At 45.3% G+C, this 18,826-nt stretch overlaps 1 protein-coding gene across 3 annotated transcripts in view; it reads right to left on the bottom strand.

Moving 5' to 3' along the window:
* Window positions 1-18,826, bottom strand: part of NRP2 (neuropilin 2) — a 251,730-nt gene that overhangs the window by 65,867 nt on the left and 167,037 nt on the right. For all 3 annotated transcript variants that reach the window (XM_083401223.1, XM_083401222.1, XM_083401224.1), the window contains exons 13-14: window positions 6,196-6,455; window positions 2,264-2,360 (exon numbers count right to left, since the gene is read on the bottom strand). In XM_083401223.1, coding sequence (XP_083257349.1) covers window positions 2,264-2,360; window positions 6,196-6,455 — 357 coding nt within the window. The remainder of the gene's footprint in view (window positions 1-2,263; window positions 2,361-6,195; window positions 6,456-18,826) is intronic.

An 18,826-nucleotide genomic window follows, 5' to 3' on the forward strand; every position in this document is an offset into this window, starting at 1 on the left:
TACTGATGCAATGGAAGCCAGTGATATGTATCTTGCACACAAAGTGGGCTTCTGTGTTTGAACCCAGGACCAAAGAGATATTGGGAGGGGGGATAGATAAGGTGTGCCACTGCTAACTCTGCCCACCCTGGTTTGCCTTCTGGTTTGTGGGCTGCATCAGATTGCCAGGGGGGTGGGGACTGCATGAGACTAAACACCATATGTAAATAAGAAGAGAAGTCAAAAGCCTCTCTACATATAAAGTAAAGGGACCTCTGACCATTAGGTCCAGTCTTGACCGATTCTGGGGTTGCGGCGCTCATCTCGCTTTATTGGCCGAGGGAGCCGGCGTACAGCTTCCGGGTCATGTGGCCAGCATGACTAAGCCACTTCTGGAGAACCAGAGCAGCGCACGGAAATGCCGTTTACCTTCCCCCTGGAGCGGTACCTATTTATCTACTTGCACTTTGACGTCCTTCCGAACTGCTAGGTTGGCAGGAGCTGGGACTGAGCAACGGGAGCTCACCCCGTCGCGGGGATTCAAACCGCCAACCTTCTGATTGGCAAGTCCTAGGCTCTGTGGTTTATCCCACAGCGCCACCCGCGTACCTTTCCCTACATATAGACAAGGCTTATATGTGCAACTTTCACCGCCACTAGCCTCATGTGGAATGCTCAGCCATGAAATCTCCTCGCCAACAGTGGTTTCTACCCCCAATCTGCCATTTGTGTGAATGAACAGTTTTTGGACAGGTGTGTCAAGTAATGGCAATATTGGTCGGAACCCAGACTCCTGTTTTTGCACTCTGGAAGCCAGGATCGCCAGTTTTGGTTGAGAGAGTGAATTGTGGATTATCCCTATAGTGGCCTGCAATGGTATTTACTGGGGGAGAGGAACAGGAACAGCTAACTGCTTCTTTGCGTGAACCGGCTGCCCACAGGAACACCACTTGGAATTTCTTTGTTAAAAGAAATTTTGCAACTCAGTAAAGCTTTTTTTTTTTTTTTTTAAATTGGCACCCAAAAAAAGCAAGCATTTGCATCAGCGTTGCGGCTGTTATTTGAAGCGAGAAGCTTGCCGTGCAGATCTCTCCATACTTCCACCAAACACTCCAGCTGGCATTTGCCATAACAGAAAACAGTGCACATCCGTGGTCAATCTGTACATATACAAATGGTTTGGCATGTGCAGCAGTCACCAAAATAGCCTCCACACAACAGCTGTTTTGCTTTGCATGAAGTGGACCTATGACATAGAGCACCCACAAGAATACAGTGGTACCCCACAAGACGAATGCCTCGGAAGACGAAAAACTCGCAAGACGAAAGAGTTTTTCGTTTTCTGAGGTGCTTCGCAAGACGGATTTCCCTAAGGGCTTGCTTCGCTAGACGAAACGGCCCTGCCTCTCGTGTCATGGCGACGGGCACTGCACGCACGCACGCTCGCTTCCCCGCTCCTCCAGCTCCCTCCCACCTTCCCGCTGATGGTTGGTGCCTCGCGCCGCTGCCCACCCCCCTCGCGCGCTCCCCTCAGAGAGCCGTTGCCGTCAGCGCCTCTCCCTGGAGTCGCGCTCCTGAGCCCCGCCGCCCTCCAGCAGCCGCGTCGCGCGGTGGCCACAATGCGCGGGTGAGTCCGAGGTACTGGCTGTGGCAGCTGTCCTGCTTCTCCCCACTCCTCCCTGCCGTTGTCAGTGTTTAAATGCAGTGGTGCTTCGCAAGACGAAAAAACTTGTACAACGAAAAAACTCGCGGAACGAATTAATTTCATCTTGCGAGGCACCACTGTAAAGTGTTTTTTTAAAAAATTGGCACCCAAAAAAAGCAAGCATTTGCATCAGCGTTGCGACTGTCATTTAAAGCGAGAAGCTTGCCATGCAGATCTCTCCATACTTCCACCAAACACTCCAGCTGGCATTTGCCATAACAGAAAACAGTGCACATCCGTGGTCAATCTGTACATATACAAATGGTTTGGCATGTGCAGCAGTCACCAAAATAGCCTCCACACAACAGCTGTTTTGCTTTGTATGAAGTGGACCTATGACATAGAGCACCCACAAGAATATAACCCAACAACAGAAGTGCCATGACCTGTAGGCTTTATGGCTGCATGCACCATCGCCCATCACTTGGCGCCATCCATGCTGGTTATGCACAAGAAATGCCATTGCAAGAGCCTCAGTACAGAGGGTTGCCTTTTAAACTTGCCTAGCCTCTGGCACACAAATGAGTTTTTTTGCTTCCTCCTATCAAACCGCTATAGAGGCGATGCATGTTGACTTACCCATACAGTTCTCCAAGGAGGTATCAGTGCCTATCCGGACATCATCGATGGCAATCTCACCCGAATGTCCTTTGCTTATGATTCCCTCGAACACAATCTAGGAGTGAATTCAAACAGAACAGTGATTGTTATGCTTCCAGTCCAAACAGCTGTTGAATCTTTTTTTTTTTAAAGGATATACGGTAAAATATACTGAATCCCCTTTGTGAAGTTTATGCCTTTATTTAGCCAGCTTCCAAGTGACAATGGAAGTTGCACCATACAATATTTTCTGCAAAAAAACCACAACTTATTCTGCCTTCACTCCCAAAACAGCCAGAGTTGAAAAGGGGAAAGCAGTTTAGTTTAAGATGCACTCCCAGTTACTTCTGGATTTGACCTGCAAGTGTCTGAGAAGCACACTCAACAGTTACTAGGTGTCTACAACATGCTTAGCCATCATCTCTTTCCCTTTCTTACGCCCACAACACTTATAGAAGACATAATGTATAATGACTGAAAATTCCACGTTGCATCTTTCCTCCGATACACAAACAGCCCCACCTGTTGGTTTTGCACCAAAGAGCCGGCCAAATGCACGTGAACCTTGAATATAAGCTTGGTAAGATGACGCAATCACAAAATTAAAAGACGCCTGCTTCTTGGGAGAAAAGCAATGACAAACCTAGACAGCATCTTAAAAAGCAGAGACATCACCTTGCCAACAAAGGTCCATACAGTTAAAGCTATGGTTTTCCCAGTAGTGATGGACTATAAAGAAGGCTGATCGCTGAAGAATTGATGCTTTTGACTTATGGTGCTGGAGGAGACTCTTGAGAGTCCCATGGACTGCAAGAAGATCAAACCTATCAATTCTGAAGGAAATCAGCCCTGAGTGCTCAGTGGAAGGACAGATCCTGAAGCTGAGGCTCCAATACTTTGGCCACCTCACGAGAAGAGAAGACTTCCTAGAAAAGACCCTGATGTTGGGAAAGATGGAGGGCACAAGGAGAAGGGGACGACAGAGGATGAGATGGTTGGACAGTGTTCTCGAAGCTACCAGCATGAGTTTGACCGAACTGCGGGAGGCAGTGGAAGACAGAAGTGCCTGGCGTGCTCTGGTCCACGGGGTCACGAAGAGTCGGACACAACTAAACGACTAAACAAGAAGATGACGCCACATTATTCTGATTTATTTTTGCCTTTGGGTTCCATCTTGCCTTGCCTTTCCTCTTCTGTCTCGGTACCTCTCCCAACCAAGTCACTTGGGAGTGCAATAACATTAGTCCTAGGGCTGAATTCTGATTCGTTTTGGGCAGTGGCAGGAGGCATTGGCTACATAAGTGATAAGAGCAGCTTGCTCCCACTGGGGAGCCTGGCATGGCCTGCTTTGTTACTCAGCTGTAGCTTTCATTTCCCCGAGATCCAGAATAATACGTTGAGGACCACCTGGTCCTGCACATTCCCCACTTATGGACTTCATGGATGGACCTTTGGCAAACAAGCATGAGTTTCAAGGGCAGACAGTTGCCAAATCAGACCTAGAATGTCTTGCCTGGGGCCAGGGCCATCTCTTAGCAATTCTCATTGACTACTAAGAAGCAGAGCTGTTTGAACTCCATGCTACGTAAAGGTAAAGGGACCCCTGACCATTAGATCCAGTTGTGACCGACTCTGGGGTTGCGGCGCTCATCTCGCTTTATTGGCCTAGGGAGCCGGCGTACAGCTTCCGGGTCATGTGGCCAGCAGGACTAAGCCGCTTCTGGCGAACCAGAGCAGCACACAGAAATGCCGTTTACCTTCCCGCCAGAGCAGTACCTATTTATCTACTCGTACTTTGACGTGCTTCCGAACTGCTAGGTTGGCAGGAGCAGGGACCGAGCAACAGGAGCTCACCCCGTCGTGGGGATTCGAACCGCCGACCTTCTGATCGGCAAGTCCTAGGCTCTGTGGTTTAACCACAGCGCCACCCGCGTCCCACAGTTCCACCCGCATCTCCACGCTACACAAATCCAAATTCTGATAATGTACGTGGAAATGCAAACCTGGCATGAAGCGGGGTGCGGGAAGAGTGAAACAAAATTAATTCCATGCCCCGGCTAAATTATGCAACTCACTGCAATGTATGCAAATGCGCTTGTCAGGTTTAATTTCCATGCTTTATTCTCAAGCTGATAATTGGCGTTTTTACGGGATTTTCTGGCAAGTAGCAGTGCGAGGAACAGAAAGACAATCTGGGTAAACGGGAGGCAGTAAGGGAAAGGGGCGAGGATAACATGTGTGAAGCAGTGTGGTACAGGCAGACAACCATGCAGGACACAGTAGGTCTGACCCATGCATGATCCAGATACGTCTGATGTTTCCTCAGCTCAGATCCACTGTTCAGGCTTAAACTGTTTATAACTATTCTGTTCCCAGGAAACCCTGGAAATTGTAGTTCTCTGAAGGTGGTGCTAGAGATCTCTAGCAGATGATTCAAAGCATCCTCATAAACCATAAATTCTAGGAATCTCTGGAAGGGAGGACCATGATTGTTAAAGTAGTACCGTACTTTTTGCTCTATAAGACTCACTTTTTCCCTCCCAAAAAGTAAGGGGAAATGTGTGTGTAATGGTTCTAGGAATTGCTTGTGCGTAAGTAGCCTTTACTCCTGGCTAGGTTGCATGGTTGAACCCTTTCTGACTAGACAGCCCTCTATTCCGTGGCTGCCTCAGTCGCTGGCGGAATCCGTCAGTGGGCGTTTCTTAAACCGCTTCCAACATAAAAGCTGCTTGACGCCCAGTCTCCTCCCCCGTTGCCTGCGCGAAAGCTTTCTGCGCAAGGTGGGTGTGGGCAAAGGAGCACTAGTCCCCTCTCCGCTTGTCTCCTGCAAAGAGTCCTGGAGCCACCTCTCTGCTTCCTCTATCTCCTCCCCTTCTCCACTGGTGTTACACTGATTTCCTTCCCCAGCGTATGGCTATCCCTCCTCCTACTGGGACCCTCTCCACCATCATCCGGGAGCCCTCTCACCTCCTCCTGCTCCGATGGCAGTTCCCTGACAGTGTGTGCACCTTATGGAGTGAATACAGTTTGCACAGCTATCCCAGAAGCCAGAGGGATTGCTGCTTTCACTGCGCAGTGATACCTCTTGCTGTTCTGGCTTCTGAGATTCAGCATATTATTTTTTCTTGTTTTCCTTCTCCAAAAACTGGGTCCGTCTTATGGTCCGGTGCGTCTTATAGAGCGAAAAATCCGGTATATAAAACAGATTTAAATTTGTCACATAGAAAGGGCCACAAATATTTCAATCACCCTAAGCAGATTTTCTTAAGAAATGTTCAAATCAGCTCTGGAACTCAATTTCCATGTTGGATTTTGAATATAAGAAGCAGAGACGGTGTTTTAGTTTTCTTTCCTAAATTATCTATTTGTACTCGGCTTCTGCTGTCATATAAGGCGTCTGAGCAGTAGAAGCTCATTTCGCACAACCCTACGCCCCAAATCGAGGAAGTGCTAATTGCTTCCATCCTTCCTCCAAAACAGCTTTCTCCCTCTTGAAAAAAACAACAGCCCTCAAAACAGCGTAGACAAGCTCTTACACAGCCCTTTTCCTATCTGCAAGCTGCATTTGTGCTTATCCCACATGAGTTTTCCAGTTCCCTGACAGGACTACCTGATAATCATCTAAGAGAAAATGGGTGGGGGGAAAATATTTGCAGAGGAGAGATTTTAGGAACATAAAAGGCAACCGTATGAACAAAGACCTAAATCTATGTATAAAATAGGCAAATTCTGAATAACAAATACTGTGTCATTTAGTTACTATAGCAACATGGAAAAACACAATGAAGAAGAAAAGGCCCTGCTCAACAATGTTCTCTAATGATGAATGAAATGGGTTCTGTTGAAGTGCATGAAATGAGAGCACAGCAAAAATACCCACTTGAATCTTGAACCAAAATCTCCAAGCTCACCTGATATGCCATATCGTAGCTGGGCAGAAGGATCCGACCTTCTCGCCACTCGTCCCCTTGGTCTTCCCGGATGATCCACAGCGGCTTGATCTCATGCATGGCTTCCCGGCGCACCTGAAGCATCGCTCCGAGGCCGGATACCTGGTATCGGAACATCATGCACACGGCACTCCTGGGCAAGAAGACCCTGGGGCTGATGAGACGGGCGTGTTGCTTTTCTCTCCTCGCACTGCTCTGCAGTCTCAAATAGTTCTTGCCATCTGTTGAAGGAGGAGGTTGATAATAAACTAGCTAAACCAAAGAGGTAACAAGCTTACTGTGTTGCCCTGTAACAACAGGAGCAATCTCTATGGTTCACAACTCCTCCCATTGTGGACCTCTTTTCTTTCATTTTTTTGGGAGGGGTTCAATTTTAAAATCAATTTTAAAAGCAAACAAACTATTGACTGATTGTCCTCACCTTCTGTTCCGTACACCAATACAGTGGTACCTTGGTTTGCATACGTTGGTGTTATGCACTGAAGTTCTCACCCTGGGCCAGCAGGGGGATACTGTAGATAGTTATGCAAATGAAGGATCGAAAGTGACGTTCAGTGATTGGATAGTTTTAGAAAGTTGCTACAGTAACGTGATACTGGAGGTCTATATAAGCAGGCTGACTGAACCCTTCAGTCAGTTCTGTTCTGGCCTCTGAATAAACAAGAGCTGTTTGAAGAATCACTGTGTCGTCTGATATGTTCACCCACAACTTAACAGTTTTGGATTACAAACATGTCAAGCCCGGAAGTGCGTGTCCCGTTTTGCAACCCATTTTTTGGATTACAACCTTTTTTTATTATTATTAAGAACAAATTTTTTTGGGAGGCCCCATTGGCGAAAGCGCGCCTTGGGTTACAACCTGTTTTGGTTTACAAACGGACCTCCGGAACGGATTATGGTTGTAAACCAAGGTACCACTGTATTCACTTATTCAAGACCTGTTCGTAACTTTCCACGTAGCCCCTTACAAAGATGTCTTTAAAAGCCCCGCATCTATCCTTGTCCAAATATTGCAAACCACAGCAAAGTCAGTAGCGCATCGAGGAGAGCATATTAACCGCAGCTTACAAAAATAATGCCACTAAGAGCAGCCCACTTATCACTGGGGAAGGAAGCAGGAGCGGGCAGCAAACGAGGTACAATGCAGAAAGCCCACAAAGCAGGAAAGAAAGAAGCCACCGCTCATTATGAGACAAAATATGGAGGATTTCACGGTTGACATGAACCAGAAGAGACATAGGAGCATAAAAAGGGAGGTAGTCTCAGCATACTTGGATCAAATAGCTAGCGCACTGCAAAAACAAGGTCAGAGCGAAACATGCTACTTCAGCACATTGTCATTTGCCTCCTTGAAGTCAGGGACTAGCCTCCTACTTTGTTGTTCTGCTCTTGATTCCTATCAAGATGCGTCACCTACAGTTACAATGCAGACTCCTACTGTACCTAAGATCCTATCTATGGGGTGATGTAAAGGAGGAAAGAGTTCCTTTGCAAAAGAGGAGATATATTTGTCATGCAAAAGGGACGCGGGTGGCGCTGTGGGTTAAACCACAGAGCCTAGGACTTGCCGATCAGAAGGTCGGCGGTTCGAATCCCCGCGACGGGGTGAGCTCCCGTTGCTCGGTCCCTGCTCCTGCCAACCTAGCAGTTCGGAAGCACGTCAAAGTACAAGTAGATAAATAGGTACCGCTCCGGCGGGAAGGTAAACGGCATTTCCATGCACTGCTCTGGTTCGCCAGAAGCGGCTTAATCATGCTGGCCACATGACCCGGAACCTGTACGCCGGCTCCCTCGGCCAATAAAGCGAGATGAGCGCCGCAACCCCAGAGTCGGTCACGCCTGGACCTAATGGTCAGGGGTCCCTTTACCTTTTAATCTGTCATGCAGGGATTCAAAAAGCTATACCTTCTAACATTCCCTCTTCTAAACAACCATCAAAAGTCCACAAACTCCATTCTCCTTTGAAACAGCAGTGTGGCATTGTAACACACTGCCTCCAGCTCCTGCACTCAACACGGCACACTAATGTTTGGGGGAAGATGCAAAATATTAATGCAAAATAGTTTGATTGGTTTCTGACCTTCTTGCCCAGCAACAGAATTGCTTTGGGCTTTCCTGCATCTTCCAGCACCAAGGGAGTTGGCAACATCTGGTAGCTGGAAGCCAAATCCTACAAGCCTACCTACACCTCTGCTAAAGCAAAGGATTACTTACATTGTAATAGGTCCGGCCAAGGCTCCTATATCTTTAACAGCTGTGCAACAAGCAGAAATTCGGTTTCCGAAGCTTTCCTCCACCACTCCATTTGCACGTGGGGAAAAGCTCACCTGCTCAGTTTCTGCTTGTTGCATAGATATTAAAGACATGGAAACCTTGAGAGGGAAACAGATTCTGCATGCAATTCTAGAAGAAGAAGAAGAAGAAGAAGAAGAAGAAGAGGAGGAGGAGGAGGAGTTTGGATTTGATATCCCGCTTTATCACTACCCGAAGGAGTCTCAAAGCAGCTAACATTCTCCTTTCCCTTCCTCCCCCACAACAAACACTCTGTGAGGTGAGTGGGGCTGAGAGACTTCAGAGAAGTGTGACTGGCCCAAGGTCACCCAGCAGCTGCATGTGGAGGAGCGGGGAATCGAACCCAGTTCACTAGATTACGAGTCTACCGCTCTTAACCACTACACCACACTGGCTCTCATGCTGGAGCTGACTGAAAGAAAAATCCTTAGACAGAGCAAGTAGATATACATAGGATCAGGCTGTAAGAAAACCACAAGTCTTCCATTTTTGAAAACATCAGTGTTTTGAGAAAATATGGCACAGAATATGTCATTATAATTCATGGAAGAAACTGAGATATGTGTACCACACAAATTATGATGCATATTTTGGGCTTAATTTATTCAAGTTTGTTAATTACGTATTTACTATTTATGACTCTCTAACCTGGTACATTAAATTATTATCAGATACATGGTAAAAAGAACCCTTCAAAATGGTCGCTAATACTTTGCGTGGAGAACTTTGTGCAAGAGTCCCATATCTTGCAATAAAATCACATCTCTTAGCCTGCCAAGTTCAAATGTTTCTCGTCTGTCCCTCTCTCTTAATATCTGAAAGAAAATGGGCCACAAAATACTGCTTCTATTCCCCCAAGATTGGCATCTTGCATCTCAAGGGCTTAGATTATTTTCTGTATTTTCCCTCCCTCCTCCTGTTGCTTATACAGTGGTACCTCGGGTTACAGACGCTTCAGGTTACATACGCTTCTGGTTACAGACTCCGCTAACCCAGAAATAGTACCTCGGGTTAAGAACTTTGCTTCAGGATGAGAACAGAAATCATGCTCTGGCAGCGCGGCGGCAGCAGGAGGCTCCATTAGCTAAAGTGGTGCTTCAGGTTAAGAACAGTTTCAGGTTAAGAACAGTCCTCCGGAACGAATTAAGTTCTTAACCAGAGGTACCACTGTACTTCACACCATTCTGAATTACCTCAACTTGTTTTTGTAATAATTTAATTTTAAAAACTGAGAATCAAACTTACTAAAAGATAGTTGGTAACTTGCATATGACTTTCGGTTTGAACCCAACCTGTTGGTTAATATAATAATAATAATAATAATAATAATAATAATAATAATAATTTGTACCCCGCCCATCTGATTGGGTTGCCCCATCCACTCTGGGTGGCTTCCAGCATATATAAACCCATAGCAAAACATTAAATCTTAAAAAAGCTTCCCTATACAGGGCTGCCTCCAGATGTCTCCTAAATGTTATCTCCTTGACATCTGATGGGAGGGCATTCCACAGGGTGGGCACCACTACTAAGGCGGCCGTCATGGGTTATGAATCCTTTTTGTTTGTTTTATATCTTGCACAAGCCAGTATAGGGAGAGACTAGTCTCAATAAATATCCACTGGGTGTACGGAAAGGCGACAGATTACATTGACTGAGACAGATCAGTAAGGAGGAAGTCTATTTCACCAGCAGCCATAAGCATGGAAGTCGGCTGATTAAGACACCGAAAAGCTTAAGGCAAAAGATTGACATAATTAGGACAAGGGAAAATGCTGTAATCGGCAGGGGAAAATTGACTCTGTAACATGTCATTGGTGGTGGTGGCGGCTCATATTTATTCTGCCTCAAATTTGCTCCGCTTACGAGTCAGAAGCTGATCCCGACCCCTTGCCAACGTTGCAAGAACGAGGAAGGCAAGCTGGGAGGAGGGAACCTCTCCCTGACACTTGTGGATGCCCCCCCCCCCCAAACCCACTCCCATCACCAGCAGCAAATACTTTGCAATCAGAGCCTGGCTGACAATTTCACTGATGATACACGAGGGAGAATGAAGCTCATCATCTTTCACTTTCTCTTTCTCCCCACTTCTTCATATTGCAGACGACTGGCCACCCCGAAGCATAAACAGCGCGGCGAAGTTGTTGCCATCTTTGATCTAAGTAAAGGTGATTCAATCAGGTGAAGCAGGGGTTCAGGGAGAAACGGGGCTGTTTTTAGGTCAAACAACTCTGCCCCCTCTAGTAGCCATGGCCAGTTGGCCATCGTTTCTCCACAGTGTCCCTTAAAAAAACAAGTAGGCCTGGTAACATGGGAGGTGTGTACTGCTGAACTTCTGCCTGTTAAAAGCCCAAAAGTCAAGCTGGCAAAAATTTATCATTTGCCCGACAACAAATGCTGGAAATGTAAAGAAACGGAAGGTACCTTCTTTCACCTTTGGTGGACGTGCCCAAGGATTAAGACCTTCTGGGAAATGATATATAATGAAATGAAAAAGGTATTTAAATATACCTTTCTGAAGAAACCAGAGGCCTTTCTCCTGGGCATGGTTGGCCATTTGGTGTTAAAGAAGGATAGAACTTTTTTTATGTACGCCACAACTTTTTTTATGTATGCAAGAATACTCATTACAAAGTATTGGAAGACACAAGAATTACCCACCCGGGAAGAATGGCAGATGAAGCTGATGGACTATATGGAAATGGCGGAAATGACTGGTAGAATCCGAGACCAGGGAGAAGATTCGATGGAGGAAGATTGGAAAAAATTTAAAGTATATTTACAGAAATATTGCAAAATTAATGAATGTTAGAAGAATATTGGAATGAAGATACATGGTTTCAGCAGAAGTGTTATTAAGAACTATATGAATATTAACTGTTAATGTGCCAAAGTGGAAAATTTAAAGTTAAATTGTGTTAGGATCAATTATAGAACAAAAATTGAAGAAGAGTGAAAGGACTTGTTGAACCAGCAAATTTGAACCAGAATACAAATAAGGGAGGTGCGAGGAAGTTGAGGAAATAAGCAAATGAAAGATATAGATATGAAACTTGGATGTGTGTTTAAATGTTCTTGTTCTGTTTTTGTTGTATTGTTGTATTGTATCTTTTTTATTGTTGATGTATTGTCTGTTGAATCTATGTATTGTTTTTCTTTATCTTTTATCTTTTTATAATTATAAAACATCTAATAAGTATTATTATTATTTTTTTTAAAAAGAGGAGAGCATATTAACCGCAGCTTACAAAAATAACGCTACTAAGAGCAGCCCACTTATCACTGGGCTAAACTCTGGAACGAGAGTCTAAAATTCACCGCTTGCTCTGCCTTAAAAGAGAATGTTATGAAGATGGTCTATCGTTGGTATCTCACTCCCACCAAATTGGCAAAAATGTACAGAACTAGTAGTAAAACTTGTTGGAAATGCATGGAAAAGGACGGCGATTTCTATCACATGTGATAGTCATGCAATAAAATAAAAGAGTTTTGGGAATCGGTTTCTAATGAGTTAAAAAAGATGTTTAAGTATAGTTTTCCCAAAGAGCCGGAAGAATCTTTGCTAGGCTTGGTGGGAGAAGATATTAAGAAGATAGACCAAAGACTCTATCTGTATGCAACAACAGCAGCTAGAGTTTTGATAGCCCCAAAGTGGAAGCTACCAGAGATGCTGACGATAAGAGAATGGCAGATAAAGCTGGTCGAATACGCTGAAATGGATAAATTGACACACAGAATTCGCAATCAGGAGGAGAGAAAGTACCATAAAGAATGGAGTAAATTTATGGTTTATATAAGTGAGAAGTATACAAATATGAAAACGTTGGCAGGATTGAAGTAAATCTTATGTCATGGTGTAATTTTTAATTAAAGAAACTGTGAATTATAGATTGGAATAGGAAAACTTGTGGAAGGGAAGGACGGAAGTCAGCGGCTCTATGGAGCATAAAGTAGGATATATGTAAGAAGATGTGATGTTTTTGTTGGTTGGTGTTGGTTGGTTAAATCTCAATAATAATCATTAAAAAAAAAATGCCCCAAAGTCCTGCCAGAAAACAAGATAGCAACCCAAGGTGAGGAGACTCGAGGAAGCATGTCTAGGTGGTGGACCAACTGAAAGTAATTTGAATTTGACTTGACAACGTTTGAAATAGGAATAGAAGCCGCTCGTGCAGTTGAGCCTGGGGCAGTAGACTCTTTGCATTACTGAAACTGCTATTACAATTAAAAGGTGTGTGTCCCCCTCCTCCACCCCACAATTATTGACCTTGTACACACACTGGACACAATCTAGTACAAAACTAGGTGTGCTTAAGCAAGTTTGAATCAATTGGATCAAGGGCAACTAACTAACTTGGTGTTGGGATGGAGTTGTCGCATCTTGAACTATCTTTGGTTGTAGAGAAGAAGAATTGTGCTTCTTTTCAATGCTGCCAAGCGGCTAGTGTTGAACGTCGGAACGTTTGGTCTTAAATGTGATACCTCTGCTCATAGCTGTCAACTTACAGGTTTGAAAATAAGGGACCAGCAGCCTCGAAAATAAGGGATCAGCAGCCAAAATAAGGGATTTTCAGAGCACAGGTATGTTCGACTTCTGAGCCCCTCCGAGCCAAAGGCACAAAGCCCAGCCAGCAGCCAAACAAAGCCTCAAGCGGTGGTTCCCACAGCGCAGGAACCCGGCAAAGGGGATGCAGCAAGGAAAACCACCGTCACCTCTCCGCTGAGCAAAGGTGAGTCCCCAGGCAACGCGGCCGATTTGATTGGCACAAGGCATGCAAGCTCCACCCCCCAGTCGTTCTTAGACTCCTTATTGGGTGAGCAACGCAGCCAAGCAACACAGTTGGAGCCTCCCGGGAAACCCGGGAAATTTACGGGACATCATCAATAAGGGACAGCAGCGGGACACAGCGCTGGGATAAGGCACTTTCCCACCAAATAAGGGACGGTTGACAGCTATGCCTCTGCTAAGCAGGCAAATAAACACTGTCCTATTATTATTATCATCATCATCATCATCATCATTTATTAATTAATTAAATTTATATGCCACTGAAGATCACAGGGTGGCTTACAGCATGAAAACAAAAAATGCATACTATTTAAATGAATCGGCTATAGGCTACAGAACCATGACCAGATACAGAACCAGATTCAGAGACATTTTTGTTTTAATGTCCCACTATGCTGAGTGAAACTTCCTTGACTCCTCCAAACCATCCTTCATATGCTTGCCATGCATTCTAAAGGCTATGGTGTCAATAATAATAATAATAATAATAATAATAATAATAATAATAATAATAATTTATTTATGCCCCACCCATCTGGCCGGGCCTCCCCAATCACTCTAGGTGGCTTCCAAAAAAATATTAAAATACTGTAATACAGTGGTGCCTCGCAAGACGAAATTAATTTGTTCTGCGAGTTTTTTTGTCTTGTGAATTTTTCGTCTTGCGAAGCACAGTTTCCCATAGGAAATGCATTGACGGTTTCCCATAGGAATGCATTGACGGTTTTAAGAAAAAGGCGCAAGACGTTTTCGTCTTGCGAAGCAAGCCCATAGGGAAATTCGTCTTGCGAAGCAACTCAAAAAACAAAAAACTCTTTCGTCTTGCGAGTTTTTCGTCTTGCGAATTTTTCGTCTTGCGAGGTACCACTGTACATCAAACATTAAAAGCTTCCCTAAATTTTGTTAACTTTGTTTTCTTATTATATTATTTTCACTCCAACTCATCTGCAGGTGAATTTCAGACAACAAATTTTCTTAACGAGATGGATTTTATTTCTTTTTGCAGTTGATGCTTAGTAAGATGGAACTAAGAGGAACCGTGTTAACGTGTTCAATGCCTGGTACTCATGTTGTCAACAATCTCGATCTTCAACAAGGCAAACCGGAACCCACCAAGTGGGAACTAAAAATAATAATTGTTAAGTTGTTAAGACGTTTGAATCCAAATAATCACCATATGATGAGATATTAAGTCACCCAAGCACAGTTAAGTCATCTAAATCTGCAACTTACTTCAGCTGGGGTTGAATTCATATCCAGAAGAAACTGATTCTATGTACCCTGGATAGCTCATGGTAGATTTTGACTTGACTCAAGCTATTTTTCATAATTCCCTGCCTTCAAAAGTGAGTGACGTCTAGGCTGATGAGAGCTCAGATACCAAGAAGTACATTTTTCAAAGGCTCTTAGGCACTTATCTTCCAATGAAATTAATAGGTGTCAGACACTCGAGTGTCACTCTGGCATCAAAAAATTCTACATCCACGCAACTAGTATCATAATGTAGCCCTCTTCATTAAAAACATGTAATCAAAGTGTCACTGGATTTAGAGGAGCCGTATCAAGGGAATCAAATGAAATTTGTCAAGACTCTCCACCACTTCTGAATTTCCTGCCAATATGACCAATAGGAGGGAAACACTTCCAGGAGATTAGAGCAGCTGTGCAATAGCGGAACAGGAGACCAGTCCCCAAAGCGTTTCTCTGTAGAAGCTATGTGCTACAGAGAAATCGTATTATGCTTGCCTACTATGCCCACAGATCGTGAAGCTGAGGCTCCAAGACTTTGGCCACCTCATGAGAAGAGAAGACTCCCTGGAAAAGACCCTGATGTTGGGAAAGATGGAGGGCACAAGGAGAAGGGGACAACAGAGGATGAGATGGTGGGACAGTGTTCTCGAAGCTACCAGCATGAGTTTGACCAAACTGCGGGAGGCAGTGGAAGACAGGAGTGCCTGGTGTGCTCTGGTCCATAGGGTCACAAAGAGTCGGACGTGACTAAACAACTAAACAACAACAACACTATGCCCACTGACAGTATCTACAGTCATACCTCATGTTGCATCCGCTTCATGTTGTGACTTTTCGCGTTACATCCTGCAGCAACCTGGAAGTACCGGAATGGGTAACTTCCAGGTTTCGCCGCTCACACATGCGCAGAAGCACTAAATTGCGCCACACGCCTGCGCAGACGCAGCGCTTCGAGTTGTGGGCATCTCATGTTACGGACAGGCCTCCGGAACGGATCCCATCCGTAACATGAGGTACTACTGTATCTTGCCTCTGGCCTTGCTAAACACTCAAACATTGGGTGTTAACATTTGCACAGTGCCTAAAAAGTCCATGGGTGGTACCCAACATGTTCTCCAACTCTCTTCTGCAGCCCACTGCACCTCCCCATAACCAGAGGGTTGGGGGTCCTTTGGAGAAGATTTGGGGGGGGGGCAGCACAGGGTAGGAGAGGAAACAAAGTGCTGTTGCATCCGTGGAACACCACTAGTGCTCCTTTGGCTACCACCCCATAGGTCAAACTGAACAGTCATTTCCCAGATTGTGTGGGTTAACATCTATTTAGGGCCTATGTAGCCCCTGTGAGAATGCAAGGTGGATATCCTTTAAACCCAGAAGCAGTGAAATGCACTAAAGGAATGCACAGAATTCTGCTACTTGGTCATATGTGGCCTATGGGACACATTTGCCCAACTTAAAAAGGCTTTCTCAAGTAGAAATAAACATGGACAACACAGAGGCGGTTTTGCCTTTTGCCATATGTAGCATCCCAAGGGAAAAGATGCCTGCTTAATCCCCATTGATCTCCCTATTATATTACTGTATTTTTCGCTCTATAGGACGCACCTGACCATAGGATGCACCTTGTTTTAGAGGGGGAGAACAAGGAAAAAAAATTCTCCCCCTCTCTGCTCAGCGCCCCTTCAGTGAAGCGGCAGGAGAAACGGAGCCCCATTCCATTTCTCCTCCCGCTTCGCTGAAGGGGCGCAGAGCAGAGCAGTTCTCCGTCTCCCACATTGCCTTTGCCTTCAGTGAAGGCAACCCGAAGCCTCTGGAACACAGTGGGAGTTCCCGCTGCTCTCATGAGGCTTCAGGTAGATATCTTTGAAGTTGCGCACCAACCCCTCTCGCTCTCCAGGCTTCAGTGAAGGCAACCCAAAGCTTCTAGAGCACGGCGGGAGCGCTCCCACTGCGCTTCTGAGGCTTCGCATTGCTATCGCTGAAGCATTCGCTCCATAGGACGCACACACATTTCCCCTTAATTTTTGGAGGGGAAAATGTGCGTCTTATAGAGCGAAAAATACGGTACCAAACACAACTGAGCGGCCAAACAGATCACAGCATGGATAAAAGGAAAAAGGAAAAAGGTTGAGGACACAGCCAACTGGCCATCTCCTGATGGAATTGAGGCATGATGAGTCAGGGATGAGCCCCTTGATAAATGATTATGAGGGTAAAGCTCCAACGATGCTTGCATTGTACACTGAAAACCATTGGTCAATAGTGTTTTAGTCCATCACCTGCTTCAGGTGAAAATTCAGCAGATCAAAGAACTTTTGACCACTTTGCCCAAGATGCTTTGGTCAAGCAGAGCACAGGTCAACTCTTGCATGGAGACATCAGGAATTCATATCAGGCTCCTCCTGTATTGAATTTTTTAGCAGGCTCTGCTGAAGGCTCAGACACCTTTCAATTTGGGTGTTGCTTTCTATGAGTACCAGAGGAGTAGGAAATGTCATCTGAATACACTCTTGACTCATTCAGATTGCAAAATGTTGCATTGAGATGAGGATGCCTGGGCAGAGCATCAGCTGAAGAAGCAAGAACAAGTTGTAGCTTGCTTTTTATTGTACTTTTTTTGCAACGAAAGGAAAGAAAAAATAAAACCAAACCATTGACCGCTGACATTAACCATAAGAACGTTCTATCAATCCTAATTCAAACATAGTGATATAGGCAGCCCATATGTCCAAATAGGCATCTAAAGAAGATTAATGATTATAAACCATATGTTGAAACCTAGAAATGGCACATGAGATCTGCAGTAGTGGAGGGTGGCTGATTGTCCCTTCCAGCTTTGCAGTGCAAGTCTCTTTTATTTTAAGATAGAATATCAGCCTTCCTATGGGACGCGGGTGGCGCTGTGGGTTAAAGCCTCAGCGCCTAGGGCTTGCTGATCGAAAGGTTGGCAGTTCGAATCCCTGTGGCGGGGTGCGCTCCCGTTGTTCGATCCCAGCGCCTGCCAACCTAGCAGTTCGAAAGCACTCTCGGGTGCAAGTAGATAAATAGGGACCGCTTACTAGCGGGAAGGTAAACGGCGTTTCCGAGTGCGGCTCTGGCTCGCCAGAGCAGCGATGTCACGCTGGCCACGTGACCCGGAAGTGTCTCCGGACAGCGCTGGCCCTTGGCCTCTTTGAGTGAGATGGGCGCACAACCCTAGAGTTTGTCAAGACTGGCCCATACGGGCAGGGGTACCTTTACCTTTACCTTTAATAAAAAGCCAAGCAGCAATCTTACAGTTACCTTGAGTACAAAACTGCTTTGCCAAGCAAGACACAAATTTTGAAATGCTATGCTATACTATGTTTTTTCTTAAATCCACTATCTAGTTATATCTTCGTTTCCTTGCTCCGAAGCTTTAAAAGCTATCTGCAATTCAATGATTAGTCAAGCCAGACTGTTAGCTTCCTGCAGCAGAGTCCAACATTCTGTAGGGTGCTCAGCAAAACTTATTTAATTCTCATGCTGTCACTACAAACGACATCACCTATGCACATACACATAACCACAGATACAGACGTTTTAGAATTAAAATGGTATCTGATGAACCCTTGGTCGAAAATTAACCACTTAACCTTTAGGAGGAAAATGAACTCATCGCGAACCGCTGCGAAAAACAGTCCACCATCATTTCACAATTTCTGAGATCCACACGTTCATTACTTGATGGCTGCACCACTAAGCAACTTATGTGAATGCAGATAGAATACTGCAGAAAGAACTTTGGTATCACTGGACACAACACTGCTCAGTAGAGCATTTCGTACATCCAGCTGCCAGCCATCATATGTAGAGCAATTCAGCATGGAGAAAGTAGATAAAAGGTAAAGGGACCCCTGACCATTAGGTCCAGTCGTGACTCTGGGGTTGCGGCGCTCTTCTCGCTTTATTGGCCGAGGGAGCCAGCGTACAGCTTCCGGGTCATGTGGCCAGCATGACTAAGCTGCTTCTGGCAAACCAGAGCAGCGCACGGAAACGCCGTTTACCTTCCCGCCGGAGCGATACCTATTTATCTACTTGCACTTTGACGTGCTTTCAAACTGCTAGGTTGGCAGGAGCAGGGACCGAGCAACAGGAGCTCACCCCGTCACAGGGATTCGAACCGCTGTCCTCCTAATTGGCAAGTCCTAGGCTCTGTGGTTTAACCCACAGCACCACCCACGTCCCTGATCAGGAGAAAGCAGAAGGGAGGAGGAAATTTGCCCCAATAGAACTTTTCCT

The sequence above is a fragment of the Podarcis tiliguerta genome (genome assembly GCF_965153285.1).
Source record: "Podarcis tiliguerta genome assembly, chromosome: 1".
Lineage (NCBI taxonomy): Eukaryota > Metazoa > Chordata > Lepidosauria > Squamata > Lacertidae > Podarcis > Podarcis tiliguerta.